The sequence below is a fragment of the Trematomus bernacchii genome, unplaced genomic scaffold, assembly GCF_902827165.1.
Source record: "Trematomus bernacchii unplaced genomic scaffold, fTreBer1.1, whole genome shotgun sequence".
Classification (NCBI taxonomy): domain Eukaryota; kingdom Metazoa; phylum Chordata; class Actinopteri; order Perciformes; family Nototheniidae; genus Trematomus; species Trematomus bernacchii.
The window spans coordinates 1,752,263-1,776,518 of NW_022987668.1; the positions used below are offsets into that span (position 1 = coordinate 1,752,263).

At 39.8% G+C, this 24,256-nt stretch overlaps 1 protein-coding gene across 8 annotated transcripts in view; it reads left to right on the forward strand.

The window, feature by feature from the left end:
* The window catches only part of LOC117487204 (reticulon-1-A-like), a 32,516-nt gene extending 9,891 nt beyond the window's left edge, over positions 1–22,625 (forward strand). For 4 of the 8 annotated variants that reach the window (XM_034135868.1, XM_034135870.1, XM_034135869.1 and 1 more), the window contains 6 exons: positions 14,998–15,205; positions 17,441–17,579; positions 19,943–20,012; positions 20,216–20,262; positions 20,431–20,489; positions 21,615–22,625. In XM_034135868.1, coding sequence (XP_033991759.1) covers positions 14,998–15,205; positions 17,441–17,579; positions 19,943–20,012; positions 20,216–20,262; positions 20,431–20,489; positions 21,615–21,660 — 569 coding nt within the window. In that variant the 3' untranslated portion in view covers positions 21,661–22,625. Of the gene's footprint in view, positions 1–335; positions 2,160–7,907; positions 8,160–11,885; positions 12,017–14,997; positions 15,206–17,440; positions 17,580–19,942; positions 20,013–20,215; positions 20,263–20,430; positions 20,490–21,614 lie in introns of those variants that run through there. The other 4 variants (XM_034135866.1, XM_034135867.1, XM_034135873.1 and 1 more) reach the window with 3 other exon arrangements.
* The last annotated feature ends 1,631 nt before the right edge of the window (positions 22,626–24,256 follow it).

Here is a 24,256-nt window from a genome sequence, read left to right on the forward strand (position 1 = left end):
TTAACTATCAGTCCTTAAACAATTTATATGTATCAGATACAACAAGATTATTTTAGCATGATGTCAACCTAATTTAGTTCAAATTCAGTCCTTGTTAAAAAAAAAAATAGTAATGTTTTCTTGACTGTATAAAAAAAAAATTAACAAAACTGTCAGTCATTTCCTAAATGGTATGTGAACTGTCTACCAGCCACCTCTTTTAGCAGCACTTGTCTGGTTGTTTTTCTTAAAGTGTTTGTAGTATTTGTTCTACCCAGGTGTGGTGCACTGTAAGGAATGGAGTATGTCTTTGATATGTGCTGTATTGCATTCTTCCTCCTCCCTCTCTACTCAAGCACTTGGGCAGAAGGGTGATTCCCCTGCTCCCATCTCTCCTCTCTCTCCTCTTCACTCCCCCGACTCTCTGGAGGAGCTTTCTCTGAACGAGAGTCCCAACCAGCCCCCTACTTCGGGATTCGCTGCATCCTTTGGCTCCTACTCCACTGTACCCCCCACTAATCAGTCCAAGGACATGCCTTGGGTCGGTGAAGAGGGTGACTCTGGACCGGGTCGTAGTAAGATTAAGGAAGATTCCTTAACTGGTCCTTACCTGAGTTTAGGGAAAGACCCAGGGCCTCATAATCCGTGTGAAGACAGCGGCGTGTCTTTCTCACCCGAGGAGAAGATGATTAGCTCAGACAGGTCCTCCACTGGCCCTTCCCCCGTGAACCCCCAGATGAAGGTACCCGAGTCTCACCTTGCCTCCTCTAACCCAACAGAGCACTGGGATTCACCGTTTCTAGCATCCCAAGACGACTCCAAGGCCTCAATGGATACCTTCTCCAAGGACTCGCCTCCCATTAGCTCTACCAGGTATGAGGCAGACCTCGAAGACAACCAGTCTGATGACGATGATGATCTGATGTATGAGGTGAAGAAGAACAACAACCCATTTGAGGGCTATTCCCCACTGGCGGACAGCGGCTACTCCAATTTTGGAGATTCCAAGTCCGACAGCAAGCCTTCAAAAATGTCCGAGTCTCCTACTCCTGATCTCGTCCAGTATGGCCTGAGTGGAGAATTCCAGGATACCCCACTATCTTTCTTAGACAAGGGGAAAAAGTTTGAGACTGGAAAGATGGCCGCTGATTCGCTCATGCAGTCAGTGAATCAGTTCTCATCTGATCTGAAAGATGACGATGAAGAGGAAGAAGAGGATTCTCCTCTTCCTCCGACATCGCTTCCAGACATCCTGAAGACTTCCCCGCTCAACCCAGAGAAACTGGACTCCGGCTCCTCCGAGGGAAGCCCGGAGCAGAGTCCCATTCTTGAACGGAGGATGATGGAGTCTCCCAACCCTCCAATCAATCTGTCTGTCAACAATCCGTTTGCCTTTGATGCCAAAGTGTCCCTGCTGAAGGAGATGACTGAGCAGTTGGAAGTGAAGTCGACCGACAAACCCAAAGTCGAAGACGACCAAAGCTTTGGCGCATTCGATCTTGTCAAAGAGATGGAAACAACCCCAACTAAGGTCAAAGAGGAAGAACCGGTTACGATTGAGCAGAAAGATTGGTTTGCAAGCCAAGATTCTCTCAAAATGACCGAAAAGTTTGAGCCTCTTGACTTTCAGAGCAAGAAAAACCCCGCTGAGGATTCGGATTCAGAGTCGCCAACAGCAGACTCCCTGTCTCCAGTCCTGGAAGCCATGGCCAAGAACCCTGCTAGCTTCCAGGTGGAAACAGAGAAGATGGACCAGAAGATGATGGAGGTTGAGGAGCCAGAGATGGCAGAGGAAGTGTCCGAGCATGAAGTGTCCTCTGAGGAGTTTGAGTTCATCGAGCGACCACCAAGGGGCGTCATTGACGAGTTTCTTGAGGCTCTGGATACTTCCAAGTTTGCCTCCTCCAAGCCCCCAGAGATCCCCATGGATGATGATCTAAGCTTCGGGCACCGAGACGTGGCTCCAGCTCCCCCTGAGGTCAAAGAGGAGGCTCCAAGCCAGAGCTCCTACCGCCTCCTCACCCAGGACTCCCCCCAGAAGAGCAAGGCCGAGCTGGAGAAGCTTGACATTCAGCAGCCACCATCCCAAGCTCCGCTCACCCACTCCCCTGTTCGCAAACCAGAAGAGGCAGTCGCTAAGAAGAGCATGTTTACGATGCCAAGCGTGAACATAAGAGCAGGTAAAATAAACCAGCATGGAAACATCCCCCCACATCCTCCTCAGTTTTCACCGGCTCTTCCATATCCATCGGCATCATTTTCATCTTCACTCCTTTGTTCTCCCGAGTTATTTTCTCCCAACCAACCAGCAGCCAGTATTCCACTTTTAAATTCCATCTCTTTCCTCTCACCTTTCCTTTCTTGCATCGTCCCCTTCTTGTTTTTCTCTGCATATTCTTTGAAAGTTAACCCTCGCATTTTGTTACGTCTGGTTTAATTTGTGTGTTTTCCATTGTGTTTTTTTTTGCTGCATTTTGTGCATTTCTTTCATTCAAATAACATCATATTCTTTGCACCTGTTCACTTTATTTTTACATGTTAAGATGTGGTAAGTAAATTGTGATATTTTCACTTCTCCTGTTCCAATTATCAGCCACTTTGTTATATTTTTAAATGCACAAAAAGGTATTTAAGATACTTCATGCACAATGAGCAGAAATTGTGGGATACAAACACGTGTACAGTCACTCTTTCTAAGAGTTGGATTACCTTTCAGTCTGCTTTTAACTTCTCTCGGTTCTAGAAATAACTTGAGATGCCAAACTGAAACCAAACACCGTCTTGTACCCCCGACACCTACTCACAACTCTGCATACACAGCTACCAGCCGCACCCTGGTATTGCGATTTTACAATCTCTCCCACACCCTGTAATGATAACATAATTGCATCAGTTGTTTACACCTGAGGATACATACTGAACATCAATCTCTGTCAAGCTACTAAAGCTGTAGGACTTTAGACGCTGGTGAACTTTCTAGTTAGTAGTAACCACTGAAAATATTTACCTAGGTTTTCATTATTTTGACCTAAGGACTTTGTTTAACTGCTGGATAAGTGATATATTAAGCTATAAGGTCATTTAAGGTTTAAGGCAGTCAAAATGAATGAATGCAATTTTCATTTTGCATATTTAAGACTTTAATCTTGACAATTTCTTCATTTTTTTTTCTCAGTAAATGACCCATATCCCTTGGCTATTTACTAAGTATAACATTCACCTAAACCTGACTGCGTTCATACTTAAGTTTCATTTGTTAAATCAAGTCAAACTGGCAAATATTTGCTTGTTCGAGTTAGGAGTAGCATACTTTTCTCTCCATTTATGTCAGTAATCTGAATCTCTTTGGATAACAGATATGCGAAGATACTTCTATTACATTTTTAAACTATCATGAAAATAATCAGCACTAAGGATGAATGGTGAGTTTTTCTTTTTTGCAAGATGTATTTCCACTATTGTCGACAGAACTCCTGCAATTGATGGAAAGAGTCCAATCTTTAAAATCTTTTAATTTGTGATGTTAAACCTGAGTGTTTGCAGTAGGTCTTGTAGCATTCCTGTTTGAATAAATCTTTAATGTAAATGATTTCACATGGATTGTCAGACAGATGCCTTCTTCAGGCTTTTAGAAAGTGATGAATGACCCTCTGAAGACAACAGCACTGCTTAGTCTTCAGTTAAATGGATGACTCAGTTTTTTTTTCCAAAGCTGATATTGATCAGTTAACACACACACACACATATTTATGCAGTGTTGCAGACATACTGTGTAACTGGAGCAGTAGGACTTTGCTCTGTAACTGTGTGTGTGTGTGTGTGTGTGTGTGTGTGAGTGTGAGTGTGTTGGAGGGATCTCCTGTTAATTAAAGCCTCCTCCTTCTCCTCCCTGCATTGCGACACTGGCAGGCCCACAAAGGGTTCTCCGACCCAGAAACACTCGGCAAACGTTCTTCATTAAACAACCCAAGGTGCAGCGCTGCATTAAAACATAAATCTCCTCCATGCTGACGGCAGCTCTCTTCATCAGAGCTTTTCTCTACCAATCTAAATAAGGTATACTAATGATAGAACTATACCTTTCTTTACTCATCACATTTCTTTTTTATAAATAGCTTCACAAAATGGCAAAATAGGGTTATTTTTAGGGCTGCAACTAACAATTTCTTTTTTTATTCAATATTTTGATTCTTAGTTTGGTCTCTTATTTCAATTAATATAAGAACATATAACTCAACTTTGTTTGGATAGCAACTAGGGCTGCTCAATTAATCGTAATTTAATCGCGTTTACGATTATGGCTTGCAACGATTACGAAAACAACGTAATCGAAATAAAACTATTTTATTATTATTACTTTTTTCTTTTTTTTGTTGTGGTTTTTCAGTTGAATTATACTTAAAGTTCAGGGTAATCAACTGTTAAAATCATACTGTTCACATTTTTTTTTCTCCAATAAATTGATGTTTTCAAAGTAAATGGATAATCGTTTTTAATAATGGTGATATCAATTATTGACCCAAATAATCGAGATTATGATTTTTGCCATAATCGAGCAGCCCTAATGGCAACAAGTACAAATGCAGCACAATATTCTTTACAATAAGGAACAATGGAAATAACCAAAGTGATAGAAAGCCATAATCAGCAGACAATATAACAAACTAGATCAAAATAGAAAAATTGTATGTAAAGTATTTCAATAAGGTCCATCAGCGCAACATTTTTAGCAAAAGGGGATTTAATTTTGTGTTTTAATAATTGAAATCAAAGTTTATCAACAATTATTTCAGACCTTACCTTGCACCCCAACACTGGGATGAATCTTTAAATAATAAAAAGAGCAACTTGATGAACAAATGATTAGAAATGTAAGTTTGAAGCATGTTCTTTAAATAAACAATTGTATAACAAACTTGTAAGATATAAACAAATGCCCGAGGTAATATCTCGCATTTGTTGGAAAATCAGCCTAAAGGTTGGTACACACCAAGCCGATTTTCGGCGTTGATAGATGTCTGGCCGTCGATGAGCGTCCTGTCGCCCAACTCAGATTGTTGTGTCCCGCCCCGTCGTGTCTTTTCGGCCGTGCCGACACCTTCCACCGCCGATTCAACATGTTGAATCGGTAGGCTGTCGGTAAAAGGCCGTCGGCTAAAGAAATCTCTCTGATTGGCTGTTCAGCTAGCGAATCAGTGCATGAGAAGCGAAACGGAAGTGAGGGACTCAAACAAACTATTAAGAAGGCAAATCTGAGATTTCATTTAACTCCAGCTCTCGACACAGGTTCGGGAAAGCCCCATGAGCTTCTCGCTGTAGAGTGAAAATGGAACGCACACGCTATTTGTTGTTTGTTTATATCACGCAGTCTGTTCTTCTTCTCTCGGTGTATCACGCAGTCTGTCTTCCAGTTGTTGCCTCTTTTGAATGACGAATACACACTACTGCTGGTAAGGAGAGTTATTGCCACTCACGCATGCGCAGTTCGTACGTGCTTCTTGGCCGTCGGCTGAAGTCTTTGCGGTGTGTTCCAGTGCGACTGTTGGCCAAGACGTAGAGACGTGAGGCGACACAACAGTCGTGTTCCGTCGGACGTGTTCTTTGGTGTCAGTTTGGTGTGTAGGCCCCTTTTAAAGAAAACATTTGACAACGTGAATTTAATTTAATCTTATGCAGTTTGATATTTTAAAAACTCTCCTTTATGGAATTCTTTACATTTATTTTGAAATGGAATAACATGGTGAAATCTATGACTCCTATCTCTGACTGTGATTGTAGTCTGCAGTTGTATGATGATTAATGGCTGCTGTGTCGTCAGCCATGAATCAGAGTAAAGTTTCTGATGTGTCCGAGTACAAAGCAGCACAAACTTGGTACTTCTCTCTTTATGTAACGTCTATTTCACCACCACAGTTCACCCTCTCATGACCTGAGGTTGCAGATTAGTTTTGGACACTTTGTCCCGAAACTGAAAGAAAATCAATAACATTCAACAAAGTTATCAACTAATCAGAGCATTGATTTCAAATGTAATGTGATGAGCTTTGTTAGTATTGATGTAGTATATGTCTGGTAATCAGTGGCGTTTTTATATGTACAATAGTGGTGGGGCACGAACAACTTAGATGTGTATATTTAAGCTTCTGGTGCGTTTTTAAAACACGTAAACAAATAGCTGTAGGCTATCCATGGTTCCGACCGAGGTCACAATATCAATCGATCCAGCAGAGCAATAGCCTGTAGGCAAAACACAGGAGATCAACAAAAGATATGACATAAAATGAACTTACCAAAGCTGAAGTAGATGGTCAACTTCATTCATTTTCATTCCGTTTCACTGATTTGAATCGCTATACGCTGCTCTCTCTCGTCTCCTCTTCACTACAGGGTGAAAACTACACTTTTTGCAGCACACGTACTTACAGCCAATCAGCTCTCTGAATTATGAGATGACGTTTGGTAGGTATGTCAGCACAGTGCCCCTATGGTGGTTATTTTTTTCCCGCACACATTGAATAGAAAAAGACTCTGAGCATGCGCAGTGTAGTTTTTACAGCACCCATTCACTTACAGTGAGAGAGAGGGGCTAGATCGGGGCTTGACCCACGTCGCTCAAAACGGCTCAATAGGCACACTGTAGACACTAATTGGAAGAACACAGACTAAAACGGCAATGTACAGACGAATCAGATGATTAAACATGATCTTAAAATATATTTTAAGATGTATTTTCTTTGCATTTATTTGGAATTATTATTTGAATTACTTTCTGCTGACACTAGGTGGGGCTGTGCCACTGCTGGTAATGTAAAGTGATTTTGAGCATTTGTAAAAAGCACTAAAATAAATGCAATGAATTATTTTATTTTTTTGTTATTCTATGTAGACCTGTCTTCTGAAGTTAATTAGGTCATTTAAAATATATAGAAAATCAGTCCATATAACTTTTGATACCCTGGTGTTATGGTAGTAACAGTATGAGACTTAAATACAAAAATAAGTATCTAATACAACATTATTATTATTATTCATTTGAATCATAACTCAAATACCTTTCCATGTTTAAGACTGTTTTTAAATGAGTTTTAATGAAAATGTTCTGTAAAAAAGAATGAAGATGTTTTGTAGAATGAGACTGGTTCCCTCTAGTGGGAGATGTTATTAATTACAACTCAGGTAAAGTACTCTCCACATATTTCTTTTTTATACATGAAGTCAAGTCTATCTTTACTGAGGGTTTGTTTTTTCTGACCTGTGGTAAACTGAGCTCTCCTGCTTCTCTAGGTTGGGAAATTAATAAATTAATGCCAGGAAATCTGAGAGAATGTACTTGTGGCAAACATATCTTTATTCAGTTCAAGTACTGATACTTAAAGATGTTAGTTTTGATGATTTCTTGCACCTATAAATAATCTAACAAGTTATCAATTTCTGGACTGAAACGGGATATTCCATTATTTTCAATATATAAATACATAATAATATACACTATAATTGATTTTTTTTTTTTAACTACTCGCAGGCAGTTTATCCTTTTTTAAATATTGTAGTTGTTTGATCTTAAACTCCTATATTATACAACTATACTTGAATTAAACTGTACTATTTTAAACAATAATATAAATGAGGGTGGTTATTCATTTATAGTTTTTTTTACCAGTTTAATGAAACAAATGATGTACAGTAAAAACAACCAAAATCCCACAGATGGACAGAAATCACTCGTCAGCAGATTTGAGAACGCAGCAGGGGGAGGAGGGAGAGAAAGCATGCGGGAGGGAGAGAAAGGGAGGAGAAAGGGAAGATTAGTGAGGAAGAGGAGGAAAAGGGAGAGGATGCCAAAAAGACTAAGCAGAGAGGAAGGCGTGTGAGGGGGGGTGAGGAGGAGGGGGAGGCAGAGACGTTTATAGTTGCTGCGTCAGAGCGCTGGCAGCAGACAGTCAGCTGACGGTTCATTTGCTCTCTCGCTGCAGTCGTCTCCCCCCCACAGGAAGCCTTGCTTGGATTCTCCCTCCCTCCCTCCCTCCTCCTGCAGCCTCACTCACACACACATTTCTTCACACACACGGCTCCTACCTCTCGCTCGTTTCTGTGGGGAATGTGTGTTTGCTGATCGGACGGCATGGAGAACAACTCAGTGGACGAGAAGAAGTCGCCTGCAAAGCTCTGGAAAACACAGGGTATATGCACCACCTCTACCTTTGATATGTTTCTCTTGAGTTAGGCACTGTCACCTCTCAGAGGGAGAGGGGGGGGGGGCACTGCTGCAAGGTGCTCCTGGGGACAAACGCGCTGTCCACCATGGCTTTAATTTCACTGCTTTGGCTTGAATGGATTGTTTGACATTGATTGTTAAACGGAGGCGTTGCAGCACATTCAGAGTCCATCGATTTGGACACTGTAGGCTTGGATGTGGAAACTTATTTTCTAGAATATTCTTTTGAGAAAGTGATTTTTCTGACATTTTATTGACCAAATTGGAAGGAGATATCTTTATATGCCTTGTGTCAGTCCAAAACCGAAAGATGTTTGCTTTACTTTGATGTGAAACAGAGAAAACCAGCAAATGTGAAAGGCTGAGTGTTAAGATACATTTTTGCATGCAACATTACATTAATGATTTAACTTATTAACAAAACAGTTTGTGATTACTAGTGGATCAACTTGTCATTGCAGCTGTAACCAAGACAAACAATTATTTAAATATCATTGGATTTCTGTTGGTGTCTGGAGTTTGAACATTTTACTGTAATAGGGGAATTTTAAGACGTTTTTCATGTTGCTTGATACACGTACACATGGGACTAGTTTTTGTCAAAGGCGTGAGATGTCCTCTGCTGTCCTCACAGTTGACATGATTGCAGTTTTTTCTGTGCTAGTCCTGCAAGGAGGACCTTTGGTCACAGTCAGCCTCTGTGACCAAAGGTAGACCGGAGAGAGGCGGAGGGATTTGTGAGAGGAGTGACGTTATCTGGCAGTTTAATGATTGGCTCTTGTGTCGGGATATGCTGATGAGCTGGAGGAGAGTCAGGATGAACCCTTTAGGAGTTTGGCAGCTATCTGCACTCTGTGTGACGAGTAACACAATCAACTGAATTTGATTACATTACTTTAAAAATGCTTGAATGTGATTACACTACTCTAAAAATGGATTTCTACATGATTCATCTACAGAATCACTCGAGTAATACAAATCAATTGGTTGACATAAGTTGTCAAGACACTTCAATTATATTAAGGTGATGATAAAGGCTTGGAGAGGCCTGACATTCTTTGGTTTAGGTGCCGAATTTAACGTATAAAACCTGATGGATAAATAAGCTCAGGATCGTATTTTGTTTCTGCTACTTGTGTAATTATTTGGAGAAACTAATTGAGAAATGGCAATGTGTCTTTAGGACCTGTACTTATGATTATAGTCATGACCAGTAATACTTGATCAAATGTTAGTTATTTTGATTACTAGTTCATTATTTGTCCAGCAAAAATTCTAACAAATGTCATGATTCTGAAATGTAAGGAGTTGCACCTTTTCTTATAGCAAATACCATCAATGCATTCCTTTTTTACATGCATATTTGACAATCTGTGTCATCACTTCTGTCAAACAGTTTTCCCATTTTGAGGGATTAAACAGCTTTGTTGTGATTATTGATCATTATTATGAGGATGCAGCATTAGTTGAGGGTTAGGGTTAGTCTTCTCTAAATGAAGTAGGATCTTCAATATGACGGTAAAGTAATATTTTCGCCCCCTAATCATAAAATAGTGTTTTTTATGAAAGGTGTCAATAGTCTGTAATATAATTCATATATCACAAGTCCTCAACATGTTGGCCTGAATGAGAGATGTAGCTAATGGCGACAAATGAAATGAAATGAAATATTGAAATGAATGAAAATGTTTGTTAGACTTCAAGGTATTTAGAGAGTTGCTGCTGATCTGAGGACTAATTGTGTTTTTTTTTTTACTAAGATATTAAAACAATAATGCCAGGCTGTAGAGTTTGACGTTTACAGTTAGAATAATTAATGTTGGTCAAAAGGCCAATGGGTGACATGTTGAATTGATCATGTTACTTTCCGACACGTTATAATCGACCCCCTGTTGAAGGCCTGTGCTTTATATAGATGAAACAAAGAGACTACTATGGATACAATAAAACACAAATATAAGTTATCACACGCTGTCTGCTGATCTTCATGTGCCTCGGTCGCTTCTTATCTCAACACTGAGGCCTTTGTGCTGTGTGTGTGTGTGTGTGTGTAGTTCATCAAGCTGTCATTTATTGAGCCTGTAACTAGCAAGAGGACAAAGTGTTGAAAGAAGTTGCTTTTGTTTCTGTCTGGGGGGGGTGCAAAGTGAAACAGCACTTTATTGTGTGTGTGTGTAGTGTGACCCTCTGTGACTGCAATAGTATTGAAGCAATCAGGCATTATCTTATCAGTGAGCCATAGGTCATTTATCTTTGGTATGAGGATCTAACTTATCACCAAAATACCAAATGGACTCCATTTAACCTGCGTTTTACTAAAAATGTCCGTTCACTCTAGCGTTAATTGAACAGTGTGGGGTCTAATTCAACATTATATTGCGACCGCATTATTCATTCACTTCATTCAGCAGTTTGCTTGAATATTTCCTTCTATAATGCAGTATTTGAAGTTTTTATTTACCGTCTCTTTGCTAAACAAAGCCTTGTTTGAACTGTAAAGCTGCAGGACCAAACATTAAAAAAAGACTTTGGACTGAGCATAGTTGTGTGCAATATAATGTTGGTTATCGACTATATATTTTAAATATCAAATGATTACTTGTGCTTAGTTTTTCACTTTGTTTGGGGCCAGTTTTCTCCCAGCATGCACCTGGTGTTCCCATACCTCCTTGCAGTTCCTTACATGGATTTATTTCTAAAGGATGATTTCTTTTTTCTACCCGCAGTGGGTTGGATTTGAATTCCTAAATGTTATCTTTTCTGCTCGGTTGTCCTTTTACAGCCACATTATGCAACACTCCTCTCGTGCAGCTGTCATAATCCCTTTATTAAGCCATTTCTTCATGATAACAGATGGCCTTTCACACACATTCACGCCTCTGTCTGCTTCGGGTGAACTTCGGACAGCATGTAGTGTCTCAACCATGCAGGACGGGTCTTTACCACCCTGTTCGTATTTAGAGATGTATTATATTCATTAGTCTCATACCGAACGAAAAAAAGGCAACATTAAGTTCAGTCTGATGTGAATTAAGTGAGCAGGCAACCAACCAAGCATTTAATATAGATTTTACTTAAAAATTCACTACGATAAAATCCCATTTTCTTTTTTTTATTCCCCAATTCGATTGAATATACCTCCCCAGTAGAATGTTTTGGGTTATTTTTCTTAAAAGTTTCCTTCTCGTTTTTTAATCAAATTTTCCCTGAAATCAAGTGTAAAAGTGCCGTTGATAATAGTAACCAGTTATCTTACACGTTTTCAATGAAAGTTATCAAATGCATGTATTTGGAGAACAAGGTACAATATGTTCCTCTGAGGAGGAAGTATAAAGTAGCATAAATAATGGAAGTATGTTGCCTACAACATATAGTTATGTTTTCTACAACAACAAAAACACTGTCTGTTGTTTTATTACAATTTTATAAAGATAATTGGTGACATTTCCCTTAATTTCCAGTATTCTGGCCTTAAAACAACTTGGCTTTTTTTATTTAAAAAAAGACGAATTAGTTATTTTGATATACTCAGTTATTCTTTTTCTAGAAAGTATCTCACTCTCATTTGAGTGTTTCTTATTATTTTGAGATACTATTACTAATCAGTCATCAGTATTGACACTATTAACATTTGCAGACATGGGCAATGTTACTTTATATAACAGTAAATTGGTATTGGTCAGGCGTCCATCCGGAGAGAGAGGCCAAGCTGCGCATGTGTCCCCCCGCCTCTTCCTCTCCTCCTCCCCGTCTCTCTCTGCCAGGCAGAGCCGCTGTGTCGCTTCACGCTCTACTGGAGGTTCAAGATGGACGCCAAACAGGGTCAGTCTGCTCATAATCTTTCGTTTACCGAGCCCCTAAAACCTCTTTTACATGTCGCTTTCTGCGCACGTGTGTATCACCGGGTTAGTTTGCATGAGCACCGGGGAAAAGGCCGGGTTCATGCCGGGCAGAGAGCGAGGGGAGCGGGCCGCCGCGGAGGTCACGCTGCACGGTTTGACGTTTTGTCCCCACGGTGAGGGGGGCATCCCGGGGAGGATAATGAAACCCCGGGTCCATGTTGGAAAGAGAGCTGGTGATTAAACATAGCGACCGGGGTTTAGATCGCTGTGATGCGGGTCTATTTTTAGCCTAGTGATGTTAGCACGCCTGCTACCATATGTAGCCAGACAGCCACATTTGGACCTACTCCTCCTCCTCATCCTTATGTTGGCTCCTCTCCCCGGGTGTTTGAATCCAGACAGCGGCCCACTGTGTCAACACCCCCGGGCGCAGCTGCTGTTAGCTGCTAGCATCAAGTTAGCATGCTGAGCGGTTAGATAATGAGGGGAGAGCTAGCTCCAAGCTAAAGCTAGCTGTCAACGCCCACATGGACACCCCGCTATTCTCAATGAGAAGCTTCCAGAACATGAAGCTGCCTTTTCATGATTATCTCTTCTAAATGACTGTTTTGAAAGCAGCAGCCAAGAGGAACTGATCTGTGGTTCTTTTGTTTGTCATTGTAAAACAATAGCTGCACTGAAATTGCAACTGACGATTTTTTTTAACCGAATACAGGAACAGATTTGACTAAATGTTGAAACATGCTTCCAGTCAAATACAAACAAATATATAAATAAAAAATGAACAGTACATAATACAATTTTTTTTTATTGTATTCATACAGAATACAACTAAATGCATTAAACATCAATAGCAAAAACACCAGTTCTTAAAGTATAAGTAGAATTTAAAAAAAATACATTGCACTGATAGAAAAGCTAGACTAGCAAAGGAAATATTAGGACATTTTTTGTGAGGAATTTATAGCTACAAAGATTATGTTTGATGCATTTCTTTTGGATGAAATAATACTCAAAATGGTCAAGATTCCATTGTTTCGCATCCGCCTCCGTTTGCATTTTAAATTCTGCTTTTTATCTTTGGATGTAAATCAGGCTTGGAGACATAATATATTTTACAATGGTTTGTGTTTTATACTTTTATCACAAGTGAACCTTTTAATAATCACTCATCATTGTAATTTCCGATAAGCGATGCAGAAACATGAAGCTGTCAGATTCCAGCGTGCAGTTTGACGTCACTCCTCAGTGTCACACAGAACGGCAAGGAGAGTCTGCAGGGAACCACGACTCCTCCGCTGCTAATAATGTCCGCTGACCTGCCTGGAATTCCCTGCTGAAATTTAAGTGTCCTCCAACATGAGCTCAGCTGTGAGACTGACCCCCTCCCTCCCAAAATCTTCACCACCTCCCCGTCTATCTGGGTCCCTGCACCACCCGACACGTCATAAAAACCACCCATATGTAACATTTGGATATTTTTGAAAACTCTACCCTGATTTAAGATTAAATTACTCGCAGTGAGATCAGCAAATAGCAAAACTAACATTGAATTTAGATATATTTCTCTTTTCCCTCTGTCAAACATTTCATGACTTCTACAGCTAGCGAGGCAGACATTTTGAGTTCATTTGGGGCGGCATGATAAAATAACGCTCATGCAAGTTGAAGCAATGTCTTCCAAAATCCTAGCACCCGAGTTGGGGTTGGATCACGTGGAAGTCTTAATGTGGCATCATGGTGAAAAGTCCAGAAGGCATGGAGACGAGGAGGAAGGTTGTGAGTCAGAAGCCGCTGTTAGGATGACAGTGTTTGGACCTCTGACTTCCTGCAGAGTTGCAGCATGCAAACTTTAAAAATGCTCCGTCACATGCACCCGCCATGTGACTGTGGAGGCAAGAAACTCATTTTACCCTGAGGACACTTAAACTATACCAAAACAAATTGATTTTGATTTTTAACTCCAGGACAGGGCATTTCTGTGATGTCCCACGACAACCCGCTGATTTCTCATCGCATCATGTGTAATCGACCAGTGTCAAATTAGGTTAAAACATCCTCCAGCTATGCATATTTAATAAGGAATTTACTACGGTGTATTTTATTTATAAAATAATTGCTCCGCTGCTCCGGTCCGTCACAGCGGGTGGAGCTGCAGGATTTCTGCTTCACACACGTTGCATACCGCTATTTTACTGTCTTTTTTGGACACCTTAAAATACTGCCAGACCGGTGAAGCCATTTTGGCGAGCTTGTTTTGCCACGCACAGAGAAAAGTGTCATGTATTTTACGCCATCATTTTACGTCATACGATCGGCTCTCGCGATCGTCATTTTTAGAGAGCACCGATCGATCGGCAGAGAGTGAGTTTCGGCCGATATCGATCGGCGGCTGATCGATCGGAGCATCCCTAGTTATAATAAAAAGTAAAGTAGGTATTTGAGCTATAGACCAAATATACCTTATAACTAAAAGAATGCAGTTCAATATCACTTTCTTTACTTCTCTATGAAAGTTTTTTAATGTTTTTATTTATTTAAAAAGGCAAAATAATAGACAAAATAACCACAACAACTCTTTAGTAATTTGATGTTTTCATATTAATTTTTTCCAAATAAATTGGCTTTTTAATGTTTTTTTTCCATTAGGATTATTTCTGTTTTAAATATTTAACCCAACAGAATAATTGTATTTAATATCTGGGGACAGTTGTCCTTAAGAGCCCCTAATATTATCCACCAGGTGACCTAACTACCAATAAACCACACCCACGTGACAATTGCCGGAAGTGATAAACAATAAGAATTCAACGTGTGCAAACAGAAATGAAGATAATAATATAAATAATAATAACCAATGGCAAAACAAGCATTTTGGCTCCTACAATAATGTTTAAAGGAGTATATTAAAAGTGTTTTCTCTCTGGATGTTTGACACTAACCGCCCTCTTCCTCCTGCAGTGGTGGATCTCCTCTACTGGCGCGATGTGAAGGCGACAGGCGTGGTGTTCGGTGCCGCGCTGCTGCTCCTCCTCTCGCTGACGTCCTGCAGCATCGTGAGCGTCTGCTCCTACATCGGCCTCGCTCTGCTCTCCGTCACCATCTGCTTCAGGATATACAAAGGCATCCTGCAGGCCATCCAGAAGTCTGATGACGGACATCCATTCAAGTGAGTACAGCAGTATTTAACGTTGTGTGTGTGTGTATATGTTTTCAAGGTTAGAAAATACATTGTATACGTACAGATTTACATTACTGTTGAACAGTTAAATAAATAGGTTAATTCATTTAATGTGGAAATATTAATAAAGTAAATGGATACAATTTGAAACTTAAAAAATGTTCAAATAATTGGAAAGTATCCATAATAATTGTAATTAAAGAGACTTATAGTGCCTTTAAAATATTCAAACAATTAACATGACTATTTGAATTAATAGAAATACACATGTTAAAGAAATCACAGTACCACGAGAAAGCAGCCCAGAACAGCGTTTCCACCAGGGGGGTGTCTTGCCGTCATTTGATGCCCTTATTCAGCTCGGAACGCCCTGAACTCGAGCCGAAGGCGTCCAAAAAAAATTATATTTCGAGAGAAGATCGAGTTTTTATCGCTTGAAATGACGAAAAGGAAAAGGGACAAGGACATCCCTCTGTTGGAGGGGCAAAGGAGTCTGGTGGGATTATTTTCGCCGCCAGCAAAGCGTGTTCCTGTGACGGAAAGTGTACTGCCGGCCAGCCTTGACGGGGGGGGGTGCTAGTGGAGCACGCGCGTGAACTGCGAGCGCCGGAGCCTCGCAGCGGCTAAACTGTGGTAACATGAAGAGCCGTTTAGGAGCCGAAAGAGCCGGCTCTTCTTAGTGAGCCGAGCCAAATGATCCGGCTCACTAAGAAGAGCCGGAATTCCCATCACTAATACGTAAAGAGATAGTATCTATAAGGGAAGGCTCACCCGTCAACCCCACCCCCCCGCTCTCGGGGTGGACGCCCTCTCAGCCCTGGTCTGGCGGAAACACTGGGCCAGAATATAAAATGGTGTCAGTGGGAATTCAACTCAGCCAATGAGTGACCTGATTAATCCTGATGATCAGTCTGAGCTGCAGGCGGACGTTATGATGAATGTCAGGCACAGTTAAAAATAAGATATAAAAATTGAAAACTTTAAGTAAATAAAAAGTTGAAAATAAAAAGTAAATGAATAATACAAATATCTTACAGTGGAGAAATGAAAGAATAAATGTTGCAATATTAAGAGAAATAAAATGTTTTAACTATAAAGAGAAATACTAAAGATGGATAAGGAGGCTGTGGCGCAGTGGCAGGTTCAAACCCCACTGCAGTCAGCATGTCGTTGTGTCCCTGAGACACTTCACCCCAAATTGCTCCTGTGGTGATTATCCACAGTATTGAGTATGTAAGTCGCTTTGGATAACAGCGTCTAATAAGTAACATGTAATGTAATGTAATGAACAACATGATATTCAAACACTTAACATAACTTAAAATAAATAGATTTTTAAAATAGATTAAATAAATAATAAACACTACACCACGAGAAAGCAGCCCAGAATATAAAATGGTGTCAGTGGGAATTAAACTCAGCCAATGAGTGACCTGATTAATCCTGATGATCGGTCTGAGCTGCAGGCGGACGTTATGATGTCGGCACAGTTTTAGAAACGCATAAAAATATCCCTGTATTTTCAGAGCGAGCCTGTGAAGAGGGTTTTTTTTTATTCTTAGCCTCTTGATGTTGGTTTGTTTGTTTATCCTCCATCCTGGCTCGCTTTCAAATCCTTCTTACTGCGTTTCCTTTCGCCGCCTGACCTCATGGCTCATGACGACCAATTAGCTCAGATTAACATAAACCGAGGAAAAGAGTTGCTTTAAAAATCGAATTTCTACACATAAGACTAACCTTCTTATGTTGCATATTTTAATTACAGATTTCTTAAATTATTATTGTGTGTGTGATTTACTCACAAATGCCAGTTGCCAATTTACTAGCGGTCGGCACCCCCCCCCCCCCCCCCCCCCCATGACAATTTACTAGCGGTACCGAAGTGGGACGGTCGACGGTCCCGGGCAGATTTTTAGTCCCAGTCCGCCCCTGGTGGTCAGTATTCTCACTGCAGTTTTAACGTACTGGGAAAGCTTGAAGATGCATATTTAAAAAGTGCCTGAAAGTCCCCCTTGCTTTAAAATCTGATTTCTGTAAATGTGTAGGTAATATACGATATGATGATGGATGATATTTTCTAGTTTTTGAAAGAAAAAGAAAATCTGACTTAATATGATGACTAGGTTAAATAGTCAGTATACTAACTGTATCGTTTTTAATGTACTTGAAAATGCTTAAAGTGCCTGAAAATCTGACGGTTCTTCCTCTGTTTTCCCCCCGCAGGCAGTACCTGGACCAGGAGGTGGCGCTCTCTGAGGATATGGTCCACAAGTACAGCGACCTTGTCCTGGCTAAAATCAACAAAGGCATCTGCGAATTAAGGCGCCTGTTCCTGGTGGAGGACCTGATCGACTCCATCAAGGTGAGAGGGAGAGACCATTGATAGAATAATCACAAAAGAGCATTTAGAATCAGAAACGGGTTTATTACCAGGTAGGTTGACACGTACGAGGAATTTGACTTGATGTCGCACATACATAAAAGTAAAACGAAAATAAAAAAACATAGCGAATTATTTTAAGAACACTATAATAACATTCCAAAAAAAATAAGAAAAATGTAGTAAAATAGAAAATAAAATAGAGCAGTATTTACATTGAAATAGAGAGGCGAAGTCCCGCCCATCTACTTCCGACCCATGGGACCTTATTTCGGAAAAATTATGTATTGAAGTCAATAGGGAGAGAAAGATTATCTTTCTATCCCGTTTGAATTGTGCCACGAATTACACATATGATATTTGTCAATCTTAAATAATAATTTCCATGTCAAAAAAAGTCACAGTTTGTCGTAAAACTGTTGAAATATAAGACTATGAAAAATACACAACTAGAAAGACTACAAATCCCAGAATCCCGGTCCCGCATGCTGGCTCTTAGGAACCGACTAACTCCCCTTGTGTGTATGTACAGCTCTCAACATGCCCAGACTTGGAGTGATTTTCACCTCTTTTAATACTTTCCGCCTCATTCTGAAAGAAAGAAGTGAAATGTGCCAACGTGACGGCCGTCTTGGTGTGTGGTGCGAGACGGGAGATGTAGTTCATTGAGCGGTTTCACACAAAAACAAGTGTTACTTCACAGTTTTACGACACATTCTTATTTTTTTGACTTGCAAAATTATCTTTTAAATTGACAAACATCATATGTGTAATTCGTGGCTCAATTCAAACGGGATCGAAAGATAATCTTTCTCTCTCCATTGACTTCAATACATACTTTTTCCGAAATAAGGTCCCATGGAGCTCCCCCGGAAAGGGAGGGACTTCGCCTCTCTATAAAAAATAAATCTTTGCTGGAAATAGATCCCAGTTGTCAATCGTCGTCTCGCTGCAGCCCAGATTCAGAGCTGAGAATAACTCAGAAACGTCCCTTTAGACGGTAAAAACTCTCATTCTTAAATCCCATCAGCGGGACGTTTGAGCCTCAGGAATGTTTTCAGCAGATTATAAATATAACTTCCAATGATTAATCTTTCTGTTATCACTTTACCACCAGCGGGTCATTAAAATGTCACGGCCTCCAGTCAGAAATCTAACCTTTTTTAAACTTCACACCGGCAGCCATGTTTTTCTCCCGCTGTTTCCATGCTCACTATTAGCTCGAGCAGATATCCGTCACGTCGTATTACAGCGTTTATATATTCCTACAGCTTCAGGGTTTAAATCTCAGTTTTTAAATAACAAACAGATCTGTTTCTGTTTTAACCCTAAGGAGACCAGCTGTAGCTTGAGAAATATCATATATAAATATATAAGTGTTGAACTAGTGTTTTGAAACATACAATTCATTAATAAAATGATTATTTATTGTTTTTATTTGCGTTTTTAAGAAATGCTATACCATGGTAGTACTGGGGTTGTAGGGTATACAAAAGGATCTAATTATTAAGAAACAAACTGAGGGTGCACGATATTGGAAAAAACTGACATTGCGATTTTTTTCCCCCCCCCCTGCGATATGAAAAAATACAGGAATTGAAGAAAAGACTGTTTTTTTTTGTCCGCAAACCATCCTTTCTTGAACTTTAATGCTATACAATTGGTATTTTTCTAACTATTTAACCGGATGATGGATTTTAGTCACGGACGTCTGGATCTTAAGTTATCAGAGCAACAAGCTGAGCTAGCTCGGTTAGCAGCGCCGAACTGCCCTGGAGAAACACATGAAACTACTTTATTCAGTGCTTTTACCTTTAAATCACGGGGTCCGTTTGCTTTGGAGATTTGATTGTGATTGGTGGTTTGCTGTCACTCACTCAAGTACCCCTGACATGAGAGCCGTGCAAGTTTTCCTTTTGTAGCAAAATAATTGTAACATGACGTGTTTGAGTTAATTTGCCAACTTAATATCGCACGTCCTAAAAAAAATGTAAAAAATTGCACGTCCTGCGATGTGAATATCGCGCATGCGCATATCGCGATTATCATCACGACACGATATATCGTGCAGCCCTAGGGAAAATTAAATAAAATACTTGATTAATAAATATTAGTTTAACATAAATAAGAATTTTTCCATGACAACATATCCATTGTATTTCTTTAAACGGTGGCAGGAGTGTGCTTATCAGATAAAAGATTGAAGTGCACATCAACAAGAACAAACACTTAAAATAGTTAGTTTTATGTAATATACAACTTTTATAATATGAAGTTCTTTGTGTTTTCAGATCTCTTTATGCCTTTGATATTAATGATTGATTTCTATATATTTTCCTCTGCAGTTTGCTGTGTTGATGTGGATCCTGACCTACGTCGGCTCCCTGTTCAACGGCCTCACTATTCTCATTCTCTGTGAGTGACAATTTCCCATCATGATTTGACATTATATATTTATTTATTTATTTATTAAATGAACTGGCGGTACAGTTAAATAATTGACTTGCATGTGTTTTTAATAATGTCATAAAAAGTCTCCAGTCAAGTCTAAAGCTGTAGTCTCAGTTGCTCTGTGAGGCGTTCAGTGTCTGTCAGTAATTTTTACCCTTCTTCCTCAGCTCTGGTCGGTTTGTTCAGCTGCCCGATCGTCTATGAGAAGCATCAGGTAAGTCTTTAATATTAATCCAATAGTTATTATTCTCCTGATTTTTTTTTTTTCAATAGAAATGAATAAATAGGATTTATAAATAAAACAATATATATATTCATCATATGAGGCTTAACTTTTTCTTTTTTTTAATCCTTACTCATTTATTCTTCTTTGTGTTTTCAGGCTCAGATCGACCACTACCTGGCTCTGGTCAACAACCAGGTCAAAGACGTCGTTGGAAAGTAAGAAACGGAGCTCCTGAAACATGTTTTATATGATTTTAAAGAGATAATGGCAGTATGTAGAGACCGACACGAATACGAGCAGGAAGCTAATTAATGTACCGTTGTTGTATTTTAGACTCCTGACAAACAATACATGTACATAATATTTACAATAATTTTAAAGACGGCTCTTTCTGATTAAATCCTCCTTTCAAAGAAACCAAACTAAATTGGAAAAATGTAATTTTACCTCGCAGGACACAGGAACTGAACTAGCCTTCAGTCCTGCTGGGACTCTTACATTTTACTCAGAACAGCAGGTTTAAGTACCAAAAAATGGAGAAGCAACATCACGTCGTTCAGCCAAATGTTACATGGTTGATGATGCTATATTTGGCTAAAACTAATAGTAGCAGCGAGCAACTCCCATGTTCTTTCCTGCTAGTTTACCGTTAATGTCAATGGAGTTTGGTGGCAAAGTATGCTAAACATTAGCCGCTTTCACACCAAGTACTTTGCTGTAATTAGTTCCCAGTACTTAGTCCCGCCCAACTCTTTAGTCCCGGAACTGTCCTAGTAGATCGCGTTCACACCGGAATAAGCTGCTGGGGGTCTTCCCAGCAGCTTCTACTGAAGCCTTCCGAGTAAATCGCCAGAACGCCGACACCTCCTCATCTCCACTGCTCCCATGTTTTTTTTTGTGTTGCCATAAGTTAGTCTCTCTCCGTTGGTGTGCTGGGCTAATGCTAATGCTAATAATGCTAATGCGAGCAAATAAAATGGCGGCTTCACAAAACCTTTCTGAGTTTTACAGGGCGTGGTTTGCAATCCGCCCAGCCAATCAGAACTTGGAACCTTTTCCTCCCCAGGAAAGTACCTGCTCTCTAGCAGGGACTGAAAAGGGGGTGAAAAGGTTCTCATAAACTAAGTTCTAGTTCCAGATCTTTTTGGTGTGAAACCAAAATCCCAATAACTATCGGCCTAGTTCTTGGGAAAAGTACTCCGGTGTGAAAGCGCCTATAGTGTTCTATAAACTCTATTTTTAAAAAGTAACTCGTCCTTACTCACTACAAAGTCAAAGATATTAATACAATTACTTTTATATTGTTTTTGTTAATCTTTTTCATTTCTTCTCTCCTGCAGGATCCAGGCGAAGGTGCCCGGGATGAAACGAGTGAAAGCAGAGTGAAAAAACGTCAAGTTGGAGTTTGTTTTCAGGAAGTCCTGACCGGAGAGAGGGGGGAGTGTTGTTGGGGGAGGGAGGGGTGATATCTGAAGGAAGTCTGGAGACGGAGATTTGGGGGGGGGGGGGTCTGGCGTGGACGCAGCCCTTCTAACTTTATTTGTCAAAATAATAAAAACACTTTTTTTTCCAGTTCAGAATTCCTTTTTTTGTGTGTTTTCTGGGAACGTGGAAGCAGGTCTGTTTGATGATGAGATGTTTGTTTTCTGCGAGACGCTGAGAAATCACAGAAACACATTTTAATCTTTTAATTAAACTCCGATGCCCCCATTATCGGGTTTTTTTGTCAGCTTTTTTCCCTTCGTCTGGTGTGTTTGAGAAGGACGAGGCGAGCAGTGAACACCTCCATTTGTATTTTCATTTTTTTTTGGTTATCAGTTAGAAGTATTTTGTGATTTTATGGTTAACTGAAACGCTGTCGTGTCCCTCAAGCTTCGAGCTAGCGTGCTGTCGACTTTTGTGGTGGGGGGGGGGGGGGGGGCTTGTACTACCATTTAAAAACTTCATTGCTTCTGAGTAACTCTAGTTAGAAACTTCTAGAAAAAACCTTTGCCAGACGATTTAAACATTAATTACATACAAAGTCGTTATTTCCATGTCCATTTGCTGCTGTTTAGTAAAGACAACACGTTTACATTCATCCACATCAGATAAAATATTTAAAAAGTACAAAAATAAATAAAAGGGATTTAAAAAATAAATAACCATACTGTCTGTGGAGCCAATATCTTAATAAAGTTGCAACTTGATGTGACTTTTGGGAAAGCTTTTGTTTGTTATGCAAGTATAATTGTGAATGATAAACTTCATACTTCAATTGTGACGATAAAAAGCTTCCCGCCGGGAGCCGTGTTTGTGGAATGCATTGTGAGATGTAAACAATTATCAATAAAGCTTCTAGACGAAGAAAATACCTGCCTCCTCATTTGTCCGCAACGTTAGCCTCGGTTAGCTTCTGATAGCTTTCGTTAGCTTCTCATAGTGTTCTGATAGCTTTTGTTAGCCTCTGTTAGCTTCTGATAGCTTTCGTTAGCTTCTCATAGTGTTCTGATAGCTTTTGTTAGCCTCTGTTAGCTTTTGATAGTGTTCTGTTGCTTCTGATAGCTTTCGTTAGCCTCCGTTAGCTTCTGATAGCTTTTGTTAGCCTCTGTTAGCTTCTGATAGCTTTCGTTAGCCTCTGTTAGCTTCTCATAGCGTTCGGTTGCCTCTGTTAGCTTCTGATAACTTTTGTTAGCCTCTGTTAGCTTCTCATAGTGTTCTGTTGCTTCTGATAGCTTTCGTTAGCCTCTGTCAGCCTCTGTTAGCTTCTCATAGCGTTCGGTTGCCTCTGTTAGCTTCTGATAGCTTTTGTTAACTTCTGTTATAACTTCAATACAATTTTACAAATGATTGCTAGTTATACACATTGTTCTATGATGACTAGACCCAATCTATTTGTATTATATTTATTAGAAGTTAACTGAAATGCATCCTCTGGAAGCTTCTTCCATGCTTTTTAAGGATGTTTGGATTGAACTTGGTTATTACCAAAATAAATTAACAAACTCACGAGAAAAATCTCAGACATTATCTAAGATTAAGGTTACAAAATTAAATTAAAAAAACACATTTTATGTGAAGTAACCTCACCCTTTCACCACTTTAATCGGATATTAAAAAATTCTGAATTTACCCTCTTTTCTCCTGCTTTGTCTCTATGATCCCAAGCTGCTTCACCACCAGTTCTACTAAAATACTTTTAGATACACTTTCATGTATGTAAATTACAACTGGTAGATTATGAAGTACTTTGTAAGGAATCTAGTTTCTTTAAAGGCAGTTTGTGATTTTAAGGCTGTTTCAGTGAGACTCATTTGACAGATTTGTGCTCAATTCTCTCACAAAGGCACTTTAAGGATGAAATATTAAAACTAGAAAATGAAGGTCTAGAAAGATTTTCTTTAAGAATGTGACTCTTAAAGGTCCCCTATTATACTGTTTTTCATCAATATATCACAGGTCTCAGATATATACAGAACCTGTCTCTGATTGGCTGAAACACCAAACAGATCATTGCAGCATCCCATAATCCCCTCTGTTTCAGCCCTGTTTCCAAAGTGCTGATTCTCTGTCTGTTACTTTAGATGAAAATAAGGAGCCCCTCCCCACGCCCCTCTGAGAGAGATTTGGTTACAAAGAACACAATGGTGCTCTAGGAGGAGATTCAGGTGATAAGGGGGGGGGGGGGGGTTACCTTGGTTGGTGATTGGCTAATGGTTACACAAGCCAACAAATCGTTATGACATAAAGTGGCCAAAATCTGATCAGCTCATTTTCAGACAGGTTTTTATATAAATGGATCGGGACAAAAAGTGGGCTAATCTTTCTTCCTGAAACTTTCAGAATCTCTTTCCACAGAGGGGACACGTGTTGATGTATAAAAGATGTGGATTTAGCATAATAGGTGACCTTTAAGTTTCAGTGAGACTCATTTGACAGATTTGTGCTCAATTCTCTCACAAAGGCACTGTAAGGATGAAACCTTAACACTACTCGAAAATGA